At 34.8% G+C, this 15,205-nt stretch overlaps 4 protein-coding genes across 8 annotated transcripts; 1 reads left to right on the forward strand and 3 right to left on the reverse strand.

Moving 5' to 3' along the window:
- Positions 1 to 82: 82 nt before the first annotated feature.
- On the reverse strand, positions 83 to 2,120 carry LOC17875502 (two-component response regulator ARR6). Its single transcript, XM_006280965.2, has 5 exons — positions 1,801 to 2,120; positions 1,614 to 1,690; positions 1,445 to 1,522; positions 1,243 to 1,313; positions 83 to 619 (listed from the first exon to the last, which is right to left on the reverse strand). Exons 1-5 carry the CDS (start codon positions 2,084 to 2,086, stop codon positions 424 to 426), a joined length of 708 nt encoding a protein of 235 aa, XP_006281027.1. The 5' UTR covers positions 2,087 to 2,120; the 3' UTR covers positions 83 to 423.
- A 4,561-nt stretch (positions 2,121 to 6,681) lies between these two features.
- LOC17876532 (GDSL esterase/lipase At5g62930) lies at positions 6,682 to 8,427 on the forward strand. The gene is made up of 5 exons (XM_006279618.2): positions 6,682 to 6,897; positions 7,330 to 7,470; positions 7,584 to 7,660; positions 7,746 to 7,910; positions 8,025 to 8,427. Exons 1-5 carry the CDS (start codon positions 6,694 to 6,696, stop codon positions 8,191 to 8,193), a joined length of 756 nt encoding a protein of 251 aa, XP_006279680.1. The 5' UTR covers positions 6,682 to 6,693; the 3' UTR covers positions 8,194 to 8,427.
- Positions 8,428 to 8,581: 154 nt separating this feature from the next.
- LOC17875631 (dof zinc finger protein DOF5.6) lies at positions 8,582 to 10,431 on the reverse strand. Its single transcript, XM_006280588.2, has 2 exons — positions 10,301 to 10,431; positions 8,582 to 9,903 (listed from the first exon to the last, which is right to left on the reverse strand). The coding sequence occupies exons 1-2, from the start codon at positions 10,346 to 10,348 to the stop codon at positions 8,827 to 8,829; spliced, it is 1,125 nt and encodes a 374-aa protein (XP_006280650.1). The 5' UTR covers positions 10,349 to 10,431; the 3' UTR covers positions 8,582 to 8,826.
- Positions 10,432 to 13,568: 3,137 nt separating this feature from the next.
- On the reverse strand, positions 13,569 to 15,099 carry LOC17875922. Of its 5 annotated transcripts, none has more exons than XM_006281215.2 (5): positions 14,938 to 15,099; positions 14,554 to 14,666; positions 14,301 to 14,418; positions 14,075 to 14,227; positions 13,569 to 13,901 (listed from the first exon to the last, which is right to left on the reverse strand). In XM_006281215.2, exons 2-5 carry the CDS (start codon positions 14,559 to 14,561, stop codon positions 13,743 to 13,745), a joined length of 438 nt encoding a protein of 145 aa, XP_006281277.1. In that variant the 5' UTR covers positions 14,562 to 14,666; positions 14,938 to 15,099; the 3' UTR covers positions 13,569 to 13,742. The 5 variants fall into 5 exon arrangements, with proteins under 5 accessions (XP_006281277.1, XP_023644150.1, XP_023644148.1 ...); XM_023788382.1 differs by having other exon boundaries at positions 14,917 to 15,099; XM_023788380.1 differs by having other exon boundaries at positions 14,584 to 14,666; positions 14,845 to 14,939.
- Positions 15,100 to 15,205: the final 106 nt, after the last annotated feature.

The raw sequence follows: 15,205 nt of genomic DNA on the forward strand, positions 1-15,205 counted from the left end.
CTAGCTTTTTACAATCACCATTCACCAGAGATCAACTCTCATTATCCGTTGGACTTGATTATTATAGGAAACTTGTGCTTGGTTATGAGATTATCCAACAAATCATTTTATTCACATAGAGTGAGGCTTCTTCTTAATAACTTCCATTAAACCAGCTTACAAGTCTCTCTTGTAAGGAAAAAAAGCTAAGATTGATCTAACGAATAAAATATAGTTTGACTCCTCTCTATACCATTTACATTACTACATTATGAATTAACCCATTGAATCTAATCATCAAAAAGAGCCATAGGGGCTGGAAATTATAAGGGTCATTAAGCTGGAGTGAAATCCTCAGTGTAGGCTCAAGTGCAGTGAGTCTTGAGGCTTCTATATAGTAAAAGCTTTTTGTAAGATCCAGTCATGGAATTTGTATCGGAAAGCTCATATCTTTGCACGTTTGGGCTGTGATTGAACAGGTGAATCAAAAGAGTAGGCATTCTCGGTTTCTAGCTCTCTCTTCTGAGTACTCTTTGTGAAAGACAAATCTTCAACTTTCATTAGAGAATCTCTTAATCTTCTTACATCCGAGAGTTTTACCGGCTTCAGTAAGAAATCTTCAGCCCCTTCTTCAAGACATCTGAATGACAAAAAAAAGAAAGAAAAATCAGATTGAGTAAACTCCAATCTCAATAAAGTTGATAGCTTTGGATCAATAAGTATTTTTTGTTTTTGTAGTGTATGTAGCAAACAATCATAATATGGCCAGGTCATAATTGAGTTGTCCATTGTGTGTACACACAAAACATATTCCTTTTTTTTTTTCTACATATTAAATCTGACCTATAGAGGTTTCCTAATATGCAAAAGTATGTGAGGTGGCTTTCACAATACCCTACCAAAAAGATTAGGCAAGCAAAAGATCACTATTTATTATTGTATAATATCACATCACCAAAAACAGAATCAAATCCCAAAGTAGAGATTTTGCTGGTTACAAACATCTTTATATACAAAAAATCATCTTGGGACCCAAAAGAGATCACCAAATCTCATCTTTTGAATAAACTATGCAATCACCACCAAAAATGTTTTATAGAAATCAACTTTTCAACCATATGAGTCTAATCTTTTTACTTTGGCATCTAATCTTTTTTTTATTTTTATCAACCAAGACTTCCATACAAAGATAAATATGCACCAAATTTACTACAGTTTGACTAATAACATCATTAAGATCGATCAGGAAGATAGTATTATTACCTATCAATACGAGGCAAAATGTTCTCCGAGGACATGATCACCACCGGTACTTCTCTAAAAGCTGATGATTCCTGTGAGAAAAAATTACCATAAAAGGATTAGATAAGCATGTAATATTGTGAAGTCTTAACTCAAAAACTCGATTGACTAATCGAAACCAGTGGGGAATGTTATATGTTTTTTTTTTTTTTTTTTTGCTTACTTTGATCTTCTTCAAGAGCTCATATCCAGTCATACCGGGCATCGAATAATCCGTCATAATTAAGTTAACCTTCAAATCCTGAAAACAAAACAAAGCAAAAATCACCAATTAAGTCACTTGCTTGTGAGCTACGGCATAGTATCGTATTCTCTTGGGAAGAATGATTTACCTCAAAGCCGAGGGGTTTTTCCTCAACATCCAATCCAAGGTATTGGAGAGCTCTTGTCGCACTATCCACAACAGTTACTGAAGAACACACAAAAAAACAGAGGTTTTTATTCAGTTAACATGTCAAAATTTAAATAGAATATTTTATAAAAGGATGAGTTCTTGAAAAAGGGATATGTGTGTTTTACCTTTGCAAGAAGAGACTCTGAGCAAACGCTCGATGAATTTCCGATCAACGTGACTGTCGTCGACGGCAAGAACATGAAGAAGATCCGGTGATCCAAACTTTGAAGGATCGTTGGTAATATCCATCTTCCTCGGTAGCAAAACTTCGGCCATTGAATTAAAATATTTGGATCGAAGAATGAGACAATGTTTTGTAATAAAATTGGAGGATTTGGAAGAATAATGGGAAGAGAAAGATATGATGATGTGAAAACAAATGGAGCTCTGGTTGGGTGATATATATACCATATGATAAGTTAGAAAGAAATAAAATAAAAAGAGGGAAAAAAAAATATGAATGAAATCGAGAGATTTTGCATATCTTCAAGATTTTGTCAAATTTGCTTTCGAAATCTTTTTTTCTCTCCCTCTCTTTCTTTTTAATAATAATAATAGTTCGGTGGATTTATAAATAAGTCAAAACCAACAATCAAGTCGAACCGATCGGTTCAAGTTTAGTTGAATACGGAGAACAAACCAGAAGTTTAGAATAGGCCAAGATAACCAACCCAACCGCTATCGTTTTATCCGGTTCGATATATTTATTTTTATTCAATTTTCACAGTATCCATCCATATACTATACTATTTCGCATCAAGTTTATTAGTAAATTTTTTTTTTTTTGGTTAGAGTAGAATCAAGTTTATTAGTATTGGGCTATTGGCTATATATATTTTATTTCAGCCAAAAAAAAACTGAAAACTGAAAATGCAGCTGAGGCCGAGGCCCAAGCCCATTGTGGGAGTTATATAATAAGCTGAAAAAGTTAGTTATACTACTCTTCTTCTTCTTCTTCTTCTTCTTCTTCTTCTTCGCGCTCTTTGTTTGCTTCTGGCTTCTCTCTCTCTCGCTTTCTGAATTGCCGTTTCAGTTTCTTTCTGAGCGTACGTGTAAATGCTCTTTGTTTCATTTTGCTTCTCTCTCTCTCACGCTCCGATCAGTTTCTTCTCCGAAGAGGTTTTGCATTTTCTCTGGTAAAGATCAAAATTCTCATCCTCAACCTCTGTATGTTACTTTATTTACTTATTTGGATACCATAGAAGATTCTTTCTTCGATCTTGTCCCGTTTCTTGGTTCTTTAGAAATGTTCACGAATTGAGTTTCTTGTGATTTGATGTTATTCCGAATTGTTCTGTTATAGTGTTATCTGATGGGTTTCATTGCGATTTTGGCCAATGAAGGCATTTTGATGTTGTTGTTGCGATGGATCCTAGTTTTTTTGTGAATCAAACGCACTAATTGTTACAGATTTTTGTTTTTGTTTGCTTCGATCATCTGTATTTGCGTTTCTTTAAAGTCAAACCGATCGGTTCAAGTTTACACGGATACCAAAACAGAGAAATTCATAAGGGCAGCACGATTTAACCAACCCAAACCGCAATTTTAATCCGGTTGGGGTATACCGTATACGTGTTTTAGCCGAGTAAATTGGTCTAACAAAGAGAATCTATCTAGGGTATTTGCTGTTACCCTAGCTAATATAAATAAATTCAGGCAGTGAATTTTTCTTTTATAATATTCCACTGTTATTGAGCATATCCAGACATTAGTTCTGAATTAATATCACCACTATCGTTTATATTTTGTAGGAATTAAAGAGACGATCATGATCACAGTGTACAACCTCGTGATGATTTACATGTGTTTCGGTGAAGCCCTCTTCGTTTTCTACATCATCGTTTATTTGCACTATCACAAAAAAGACAAAGAAGAAGAAGAAGAAGAAGAAGAAGAAGAAGATTATGACATCGAACTTGGAGATGAAGATGTTGTTCATTGTTGCCGCCTCTGCCACGAAGATGTCAGATATTTCTCCAATATTCTACGTCTATCAACGTGCCACAGGATTCGATCCAAATTCACCCAACTCAAAAAAGATTGACATACAACAAAAGAAACAGCCTTTTTTTTCTTTTCTTCATATGGTTAGGAGTTACAACATATAATGTATTGTGATTATCTAATTATTATTTTGTTTGAGTAACTAATTAGTTTTTGAGGAACTTGAATTTATGCATGCTGTACTCAAGTGGCTGGAAGTCACAACAAAACAACTAAGTATTGGCAGAGGGCTCACAAAATCGAGATAACGAACTTTTGTTTCTTTAATTTCGTCCGCCCCACACACACGTCTTTTAAAAAAATCATCAAAATCTTTATCTCATAACTCACAAGGCACAAGTTTTCTTAAGCAAACAGTTGCAACAAAATTAATTATCTCTTAGATATAGTTTCTTCTTTATTGTACCAAATTTATATAAATTGATAAGCCTTAGTGGGCTAGGTGTAATCTTTCTCTCAAATTTATATAAGATGGTTTTATCAAATTTAAAAAGCCACTCAAAGAATTTAGGCATTTTTCCAAATTCAGATATTCGATCCTAGTCATATCTTATTAATTTGATCAAGAAATTTAATTAATTTAATTAGGATACTAAATCCAAAACAGTATCGGAGAGGATATATATTCGAAGGCATCCAAATATATTAGGTAATCTTTTTTTATGGTACAAAAAAAGAGTGGTTATCTGAATTTGTGAAACCCTAAAAAGCTAGAATCAAAATTATTTGTGAACCAAGTAAGGGAGTGATCATGGGGTTGACGGTGAGTACAGAGGAATTGGTGAACGCCCTTCAGGTGATCGGCTTTGTATTGCTTCTCCTCATCGGCGTCCTTTTAGGGGAGTTTCATGAAAAGCATCTCCTCGTAGAAGAGGAAACTCGACGTCGCAAGAAATCTTCTGACCTCATAAACTGCTTATGCGTCAGCGGCGGAGTAGATCGGTGTCCGGTCTATCACGAGGATCTCAAGGCACTAGAGAAAGCACTTGATATGTCAACGTGTCACCATATTCGAACCATATTTACCAGCTTGAAGGATGATCCCTAGGTTTTTTATTTCTTTAGCTTCGTCTAACTGTTTTTATATATTTTTGACAATTCTTTTCTAACGCCGAGGGTAATTAATCTTCTTTGAATTCTCTTATAATGGAAGCAACTATTAATAAAAGTCTCCTAGTTAAACCTGAGAGGGCCGCTTGAGATGTTTTTTTTTTAAGTTTGGACTGCTTGCGTAAAAAAAAAATATTATACATGAACCAGAAATTAACTCTTGATAAAAACGACCATTAACCTAACTAAATAACTAATGTTAGGTACTCTACAAAGACCAAACTAAGAATTCAACATCAATGCATCACATCAAATCACCTGATAATGTTACATAAGTAAAGAGCAATATATACTTGTCTCGATGGATAGGCATAGGCTACAAATGCGTTTTGGCCGAACAACGTGACGACTGCCTGAAACAAGCTTTTGCTTTTATTTTGGGAACCATGTTCTAATTTTGAAACACAAACTGACCACTAGATGAGTAAGGTGCTGTGGTTTATGTGTAGATCTGCGTGGAATGAGTCTTTTATTTTTCTTTTCTAAATTTCACTTTTCCACAAGTTAAAAACAATTTAAATGAGGGTTGTTGTGATTTGTGAACATTAGACCAGCCTTATCGGTCAGAGCCTCAACATAAATATATCATCTATACATAAATGTTAATTTAATATTCTTTTTGTTATATAATTTAAATTTAATTCTTTTTAAATAAACAAACCAATAACAAACAGATAAGAGAAATCCAGAAACCGTTTCTCACCTCTCTCTCTTGCTTTTTACATTTTCTAATTTATTTAATTGAAGATAAACTCAATTAAAAGCCTCCAATGGAGTTATCCTTAATAGTGTTCAAAACATATTATAACTAACCATTTCTTTTTGTATATTGTTTTCCATTAGAATTATAATTTCAATAATATATGATCTCCTAAACTTTAACATATATATATATATACATATTTATATTCAAATATATATATTTACATCATCATTAATTATGCTTATTGTTTTCATCTTCTACAGTACATCTTACCACAATTAATATGCTATAAAATATAAAATATATATTTATAGCATATTAATTGTGGTAAGATGTACTGTAGAAGATGAAAACAATAAGCATAATTAATGATGATGAAAAATCTAAAAATAAGCAAACAAGCAAACAATAAGCAAATTATAGGCAAAACAAATATATAAAAACAAACCCAAAAAAAAAAGATAAAATAGAAATTATACATTTTTTTTCAACAAACAGAAATAATACATTTAAAATAGAAATTATACATGTATATGCATGTCGATCGTTATATAGGACATTATATTAGCAAAGTTTCTTCATGTTGCGTGTTTTAAGGACATTATAATATTTGATGTTGTTAATCGTTATGGTAACTTTCATGTTATATAGTGTTTTTAGAACCAAGAAGTTATTTGCTCAAACTTACTAGCTCTCCACTAATTTTTTGACTTGAGGCGTAAAAAAAGAAATGACAATCACCATACGCATGAGTCATGATTCATGAATCATTATACGACGCTAGCACTTAGCAAAAGTGTTTTTATGATTTTATCTGTGTTGAAAAGACAGAAATTGCGTTCTTGTGCAAAAATCCTTTATGAGCATGTACAATGGTGAACTAAAGAGTGTTTTAAAAATTGAATTTAAAATATAATAATCAAATTTAATTAAAATGTTGGTCTAATATCTATGATTTGTGTCTTAAATAGAACTCATTTATGAGTGTCTAAAAATTAAAACAAGATTAAAATTGGTTAGTTGTTTTAGACAACTTTGATAAGTGTCACCATTTCAATGCTCTTGCACATCTTCCTTGTCTCTTATTTACATCTACTGTACGTCCTTTTACCACCTTTTTCGTTCACAATACTAATATTAAGGTCCGGCCCATATGAGTCGGCCCGAAGAGATTGAATTTTCTAGTAGTTGTTAACGGTTGATGAGTAAACCGGAAGGAGACAGAGAGATGAGGCCGGAGATAGTTCTGTTCGGCGATTCGATAACGGCGCAATCTTTCAGATCCGGCGGTTGGGGATCTGCTCTTGCCGACGCTTACTCTCGCAAGGCTGATATTGTGGTTCGCGGCTACGGCGGCTACAACACCCGATGGGCTCTCTTCTTGCTCCATCACATTTTTCCTCTCGTCAGTACGCTTTTTCTCACTCCAGTCTACATTGTTGAATTGAAAATTTGGTCTGCACACGAATTTGCTAGTAATGGGGATGGTTTTCTCCAAGATCTGCTTTATTTATTGTAATTATGACTGAGTGTGAATCTGATAGATCTTGAGTTTTTGTCACTTGTGCGAACCTCTCTGGATCATGTGTTTCTCTAAGTAACTACATTACACAACAGGTTGCTTAGCACTCTGGATTCAGTTCTGAATGTTTTGATATTAATCTACGAATGTGCTGGTGTCTGAGATGATCAGTGTTCTGAAATGAAACAACTTGTTCAAGTATGAAAGATTTAGATCTGACATGTACGTTTTTAATGGCAACTCTTATTGTCATTGGAGTTGTTTTGGTGTGCCTATATCTATCTCAGTGTGTTTTCTTACTCTCTCTTTGCTTAGGGCTCTTCGTCTCCTCCTGTCGCTACAACTATATTCTTTGGTGCAAACGATGCAGCTCTTAAAGGACGAACCAGTGATAGGCAACATGTCCCGGTGGAAGAGTACAAAGACAATGTCAGAAAAATTGTTCAGCATTTAAAGGTGTTTTGATATGGTTCCATGATCCTCTCACTTGCATTGTCGTTTCTTTGAAATGTCTTCCTTCGTGTGAATGGTTGCGACTAAAAAAACACATTAATGACTCTCTTTCGTAGAAATGTTCACCTACAATGCTAATTGTGCTTATAACTCCACCACCAATTGATGAAGCTGGGCGGCAAAGTTATGCAGAGTAAGGCTTTATTTTTATCTGCATCTTTGTTTCTCAAAACATTTATATACATCTTATAAACGAGCCAGTGATTGTGTTACATCAGATCAATTTATGGTGAGAAAGCTATGAAAGAGCCTGAGAGAACGAACGAAACAACGGGAATCTACGCACAACAGTGTGTCTCATTAGCGGAGGAACTCGGTCTGCGATGTGTCAACTTATGGTCTAAGATGCAGGAAACCAATGATTGGCAGAACAAGTATTTAAGGTCTGTATCTAAAATCTGACCTTAAACTGTTGTTGGTTTTCAAAAACACTCCTCTCCTGAATCATCTTTGCTGTTTATAAATGGTTCTTGCTCGTTGTTGTTGGCTATGAGCAGTGATGGATTGCATCTCACGCCTGAGGGCAATGGAGTAGTTTTTGAGGAAGTCGCGAGAGTTTTTAGAGAAGCTTGGCTCTCTCCTGAAGAAATGCCGTTTGATTTCCCTCATCATTCGCAGATCGACGGTGAAAACCCGTCAAAAGCTTTCGAAGAGCGTTGCTTGTAAGATAGATCGATCATCCGAAAATTCAGGTTTCTCTTTTTATTTAAGTTCATCAACACATTTCAATCTTGAGATTTGGAAAACTCTCGATGTGAATAAATACCTAAAACTGTATCACTAGAGATCTTTTTCAAGAGTAGTGAACTTATGATGTATATTTACTATATGTCGTGACTCGTGACTTATGTACCTGCACTAGCTTTCTATCTTTGAATTTCTTCTTACGGTACATTCCAATCTGAAAGTTTCTATATTTTTTTCAATGGCATATATAATCTGAAAGTTTATGACAATAAGAAAATAAGTTTGTTTTAGTGATATACAAACTAATTACCTACGAGAAGCAATCCATACATGGTATTTAATTGTGATTAAGTCGTATAGAGCTAAGTTATCAAAAGTAAAATGAGCAAATATTATATATATATCGAGTAACATTACACCTCAACCACACGAACACACACAAACCGATATATCTCTCTGAATACCCTAATCAAGATTACTTTCGTAACTAGCGATGATAATTACGGATTTAAGACTGTCAAAGCAAACAAACCCGTACATAGCTTATCTACTACTACTACTACTACTACTACTCATTACTGACGACAAGAGAAAAAAGTTCTGATTAATTTATCAAACCAAGGAGTTTGTTTTAGTGGACGATCCATAGCCATTCATCAAACCATTCCACGACGAACCTAAACCGTTGATATAGCCACCTCCACCGTAGCCACCACCGTCAGATTTTCCTACGCCTCCGTTACCACCACCATTGGAGTAGCATTGATCTTGTTGCCAATCAAGCGATAACAACTTCGGATTTGGCTTCACATCCGTTATTGTTGTTACCCTTTGATGATCTTCTTGGTGGTTATAATGTTGATGATCATAATTAGATAACATAAGTCTCTGGCATGCTGAGATGTCCATGAGACCACCTCCATTCCCATTGCTTCCCGGAGAAATCCCATTGAACCCACCATTGTTGTTGTTGTTGTTAAGACCTAACCCGTGATTCAGACCCATGTGATGATTATTGTGATGGTGATGATGATGATCTCCGTTACTTCCATGATCAACCCTGACCAGGTTGTCATTATTCACTCCCATGTGATCAAACTTACTGTCCAGGAAATCAATAGGTCTAGGGCTCTGCGAAAGCAAACCGCCATACTTGCTCTCCAAGAAACCAACGTTACTGTGCTCCGGAGTTGAGTAAGACCCCATCATCCCGCCAAAATGTGAAAATCCTAGAGGTGCATTTTGGTAGTTCTGATGAGAATGCGTTAAGGCCATAAGATCGGTGGTATTAGTCGTAATGATGTTAGATGGCTTTTTGCCTGATGAAGTGGAGGAGGAGGAGTTAGAGGAAGATGGTTTCTTGTTTTTCCGGCAACCACCACCAACTGGAATATTCCTTAGAGTGCCGCCTTTGGTCCAGTAACGGCGACAAGTCTTGCAGAAGTAACGAGGCTGAGAGAGGCTATAGTTATTGTAGTAACAGAACTTAGTGTGTGTTGACTCGCAACGAGGGCATTTTTGAGGATGGTCGTGAGGTGGACGCAACCTCCTTCCGCCGTCCATCAGAGCGGCGGCGGCTACAGCGACGGCCGAGGCTTGTGGTCTAGTACTGCAAGCAGCTAGTATGTCGGCTGCTGATGGAGATGTCGTCGAAGAGTCCAACATGCTTCCTCCTGATGACTCAGCTTCCTAACATCACAATGTTCGCAGAACCATATCAAAATGTGGAACTGATCTATATGCATATATATAATCGAAGTTGTATGATAATGCACCACTTGCACGCCAAAAACGATGGTTCAAGATGAGTAAGATCTAAATTTGTTTCAATATTGATATTTGCTTTTGCATTTGTATTTACAAGTAACAAAACGACATTTAAGTTCACATATCAAAAATAGGAAATATTTTCAACTTCGAAGTACGTGTAAAAAACAAACAGATCTTCCATGACAAGTAAACATTAATTTATTCTTTACAATTATTAACAAAAAGAATAGAGGTAGAGAAATGGTTGAAGTCTTCATTTGGAAAAGAAACACACACAGTTCATACAAAACAATGGAGAGGTCTGAGTGAAAGATACCTGAAGCCAATCAGAATCCATGCAAACTTGAAGAGAAGTGAGACCCATTTTGTGTGTTTGTTTTCTTGTTTGGTTTGGGGAGAGTGAGAATTTTCAGACAAGCAAAATCTAGAGAGAGAGAGAGAGAGAGAGAAGGGAGAAGGGAAATGAGATGAGATGAGATGAGATGAGAGGGGGAAGGAAGAGGTTGGGGATGTGAATAAGAAGGAAGCGAGAAGAGGACCCTTCTTCTCCTCGGGATTGCTGTCTCCACTCAAACCTACTTCTACTACTTACTCAAGTTATTAATAACCATATTATTAGTTCACACTTATTTATTTTTGCTTTTTTTTTTTTTATTGGTTCAAGTCTAATACTACTATCTTGTAAATACTGCTATAAATCATGTCAAATTATTTCGTAGAATTATTGATTTTGATCATGGATAACTCAGGTAATCTTATTTAAAAGCCACGAAATACATAGAGATACTGGATATATATAATTATTAGTTTGGTTCACGTTTACTTATTAGAAGGTTAATTGCTTACTAGACACCAAAGCGTGAACTACGGAGCTTCCTTTGAATTTTCTATTTTTGGAAATAATATAGTGTAATAGTGGGTTATTCTCATCATGTGTATCATATATGCGTATGTATTTTTCACTATTTCGAGTAAGTAATATTAATGAATAAAAATGTTCTGTTTTCGAGTTACAAAGTAGTAAGAAAAATCTTTCAAAAATGTTTTGAGTTTTGAAAAGTGAGTACGCCTCACACTTTGGTGTGATGATCATGATAAAAGTTTAAAACTTTAAATTTTCGAGTGATTTTGGTATTAATAAAGAAATGTCTCTACATAAGTGTAGTAGTAGATTAGTATCGAGGATGTGGCGGAGGAGGAGAAAAGAAAAGCGTCGGTGGTTCCAAAATCCTCGGACCCACTGTTCTTTTTGGAGGTGGGTCTACGTCAACTTGACCAAACCGTCTTTATCGATCCAACGGTTGAGAGGACCTAAAACGGACAAGGTGAGCCGTCGGATGGGGTTCAGAAAATAGCGGCTTGATCGTCACACAAACAGAAGAGAGAGACAAAAGTGATAAGGAGAGAATAATATCTTTCTTTTTTTTTCTTTATCGTAAGTTTTGTCTTTGTTTTGGGACTTACGATAAAGAAGAAGAACGAATTAGGAGGACGAGAGTTTTGAGTAGAGAGAACTTATGGTGGGACACTGGGGACTAGAGAGGTTAATGGGTTCCACTGGCTCGCTCCTCTCAAGCAAAGTATCTATTCTCTCTTGCCACATGTCCCTTTTCCTATTTCCTCTATACAGCCATAATATGATGATGATGATGATTTCAAGTTTTGTTTTTCTGACTTTCCTGCAGAATCATTAGTAAATTATTTAAAACTACTTTTGATTATTTCCTTATTTATTGGATTTCGAAATAAAGAGTTAAAGAGTTTTGATCGATGATGATGATAAAGAAGCTGGCAAAAAGTTTGATGGCTGTAAATAACAACAGTGCTTTTTTAGTTAACAGTTTTTTTTTTTTTTCCTATATAGATTGAGTAAGCATTACGCTTGTAAAATGCTTGATGTGGTTGACGATTCATATTAATCTTGTTAGCAAAGTTTGTATTTCCATCAACCTCAAATTTATACCGATGATCATTGAAGAAAAGAGGTTATTTTTAAATTTGTTGTCTCTTTAATTTGTAAAATATATACTAGCTAGGAGTGGTCGTCAAATAAGAGAAAAATATTATGACTTAGATATTTGGGGAGTTGATGATGGTGGGATTTCAAATGAAAATTCCGCCGGATACACCTGTCATTGCATCAACACATGCTATGCTAGTATATATGTGCTATAATTAAATATTGAAAAGTGAAGGACGACGATGACGACTAAGATCTATATATAACAATAACACACTATGCACTAATATAAGTTCTTATATTTTTTTGAATTTGACGTTCGATTAATTCGAATTTTTATCGAGTATTCCTAGCATTGATAACTTATTAATATCAAACATGAGACTGAAACGAATACAAACCTCACTAAACCAAGTAACCAACATATGTAGTTAATTCCATGCATGATTATAGCTAGAATGCGTTTAGATGACATTACATAATTGTAATCATCTAACGATAACATACAATATGTAATAATATAGTTAAATGTCCCGAAAATATAAATAACTTTTTAAAGAGAAAGCTTCGTAACTAAATGAGACAAGTGGGAAACTGAAGATTGTAAGGATCTAGGGAGAATACTTCATAGTTGGTTCACATGAAGTTTTATTTTCTTTTGGAAAGTAGTAGAACAAAACTAAAAACTAAGAGAGAAAAAAAGAAAGAAAGGAAAGAGGAATAAAAGGGCATCGAGAATGGTGTGAAGAGAGAATAAATCACAACAAGATAAGCTAAGCGTGACGAAGACAGTTTCTTTGGGCGCATTTTTTATATCTCTATTTAGCGAGACCCACTTTTTAAAGCTAACAAAAGTATATATATATATCTATCTCGCCTATCTTTCTCCCATTGCTTATATCACTCGTTGTTTGTTCGTTACATCATCATATCATCATAAAATTACGAGTCTTAACGATGAATTATGTTGTTGGATATGATAAACAACGTTGGAGTATAACATGTAAACATGTAGAAGAAGCTCGAGAGAATTGTGATGATGTACTAACGTTAGGAAAATAGAGTATATATATATATGTAAAACGATATATCGAGTATATATATATTCTTACAAATTATCAAGTAGTAAAGGAAGCATATCAGAAATTAAACCAACGTAACTGATCAAACACAATAACAGTATTCATTTACAGTGATCACCACTGAACCCATAGTAGTATATATTGAGATCACAAACCAACAATAGTATTGTATTCACATTTTGTTTTTTTACCATGTGTTTCTTCTTGAATGTTCGCTCATCAACACCATGATTCGAATTAAGTATACGAAAATTCTGATTATGTCTAGTATATACTCCAACTCAACCACATATATACGGATTTTGAATATTTATACCATATCAGTGAAAATGGAATGGATTACATGTGCTTTCATAAAGTTTGAGAGATACCTATTTTGTTATGTCAAACCTTATGCTTATCCAACGAAGATTTCAAATTATATTCGACAAGAAAAGTATAATTTAAATAAGGTCTATAATATTCTTTTTTAGTATAATTGTAGAATATATTCATCTATACTTTTTGTGGGTCGTACCTCTATGTTTTGTAAATCACGAAAGTAATGCATGGACCTAACTGTTTGAACTTTGAAGATACACAAATCTATATGGTACACAAATTATTTCTGTGGTTTCTAATTTGTAAATCAATTTAATTTAGTACAATTTCAGTTTCATAATGTATGCTACGCTAAAAAAAAAAAAAAATAACAACTCGAAAACTTCATTTGAATGTCACGACTGTTCACCGTTCTCTGTTTCCTCTTCGTCATTATCTTCAGAAGTTTCATCAGTTGTAGGCAGAGGCGGTAGCAAATCCTTTACAAGCTCTAATATCCCATCTGTGTCAATGGTTCGTGTTTCCCCTTTCTCTTTGTCGGGCATCTCTATGATCTACAAGAGAGTCACAACAAGTGAGTTGATAATGTTATACACAAATCTAACAAATATTTATATACAACACAAATGAAAGGTTAAATGCAGCGATAGATATGTTCACGACATTTGGTAGTGAAGACAGAGACAGACAAAAAAAAAAAAAAAAAACAAGAAGAAGAAACACAAACCGGTGCCAAATCGACTTTAGAAGAAGGGCGGAGATTGATGATGTTGAGAATCTCAGCTTTTGCGACTTTGAAATCTTTGCACTTGTCTGCAAACTTGTTAACGCTCTCTCGTGTTTGAGTGGAAGCAGCAGTCTCCAACAAATAATCATAGACCTAATAAAAAGATGGTTCCAATTAGCTAAAAAAGCATCCCCTCAAAGGTTAAGCAAGGACAGAGAAAAGAAACCTTGTATTCTGATATAGCAATTGGAGCTATAACTCTAGTAGTATCCTTTGATGCACCTCTTGAGTTTAGGAAGTCAAGCACCTCGAAATTGGTAAGTGCTCCTGCATTTGCCTTCACTCTGCAACACCCACAACAACAAATTTTGATGACAAAACAGACAATGAAGGAATCAAGCTACAAAACAGAACTGAAGATAAAGAGTACTTAGATTGAGAGAGAGAGCAGAAACATCATATGATACAATGGGACATACATTTTCATCTATGCAGGTTGAGCAACGCACCGTTTACAGGGCAGAAACTTAAAAAAACTTGAATTCGTTTCCGACCAAACAAAAGACTGTGTCGATGCCAAGAGAGTTTGCTCCTGAACATTCAAACCAAAGTGAAGAATCATAAATATGCTTCGATCGATTCAAACAAAACCTTATCATTCAAGCTGAACACTTAATTAATCTACAATTCTCTATTCGCATATTATCTAAGAAGCCAATTAGCAAAAAATCGAAACCATAAGCTTAGGCAAGTTCACATTAAAAATTTACCATAAAACTCAAAAGATATGCTTTCTGCTTTTGAGATTAAAACAAAAATCACAGAGTATAATGGACTTGGACCTTAGGAATCGAGAGACTCACACAGGTGATGAACAAAAGAATAATAATCAGTCAATCACGCGACCAAACCCTAATTTCGATTTTGGATTTAATTTTTTTTTCAGTTACACACACCCGATTGTATTCCCAACCGAACCGCATCCGTATCCGAATATTTTTTTGGGCCCAAAACAGGAATTGGAGTTTGTGATGTAATTGCTTCCAGGGCCGGCTATTAAGTGGGCTTAAAGCCCAAAATCTTGTTCCAGTTCTCCACCTAATATAAAGGTTTCCATTGTTTTGTTTTTCT

This window comes from Capsella rubella, unplaced genomic scaffold, assembly GCF_000375325.1.
Source record: "Capsella rubella cultivar Monte Gargano unplaced genomic scaffold, Caprub1_0 scaffold_8, whole genome shotgun sequence".
Taxonomy (NCBI): domain Eukaryota; kingdom Viridiplantae; phylum Streptophyta; class Magnoliopsida; order Brassicales; family Brassicaceae; genus Capsella; species Capsella rubella.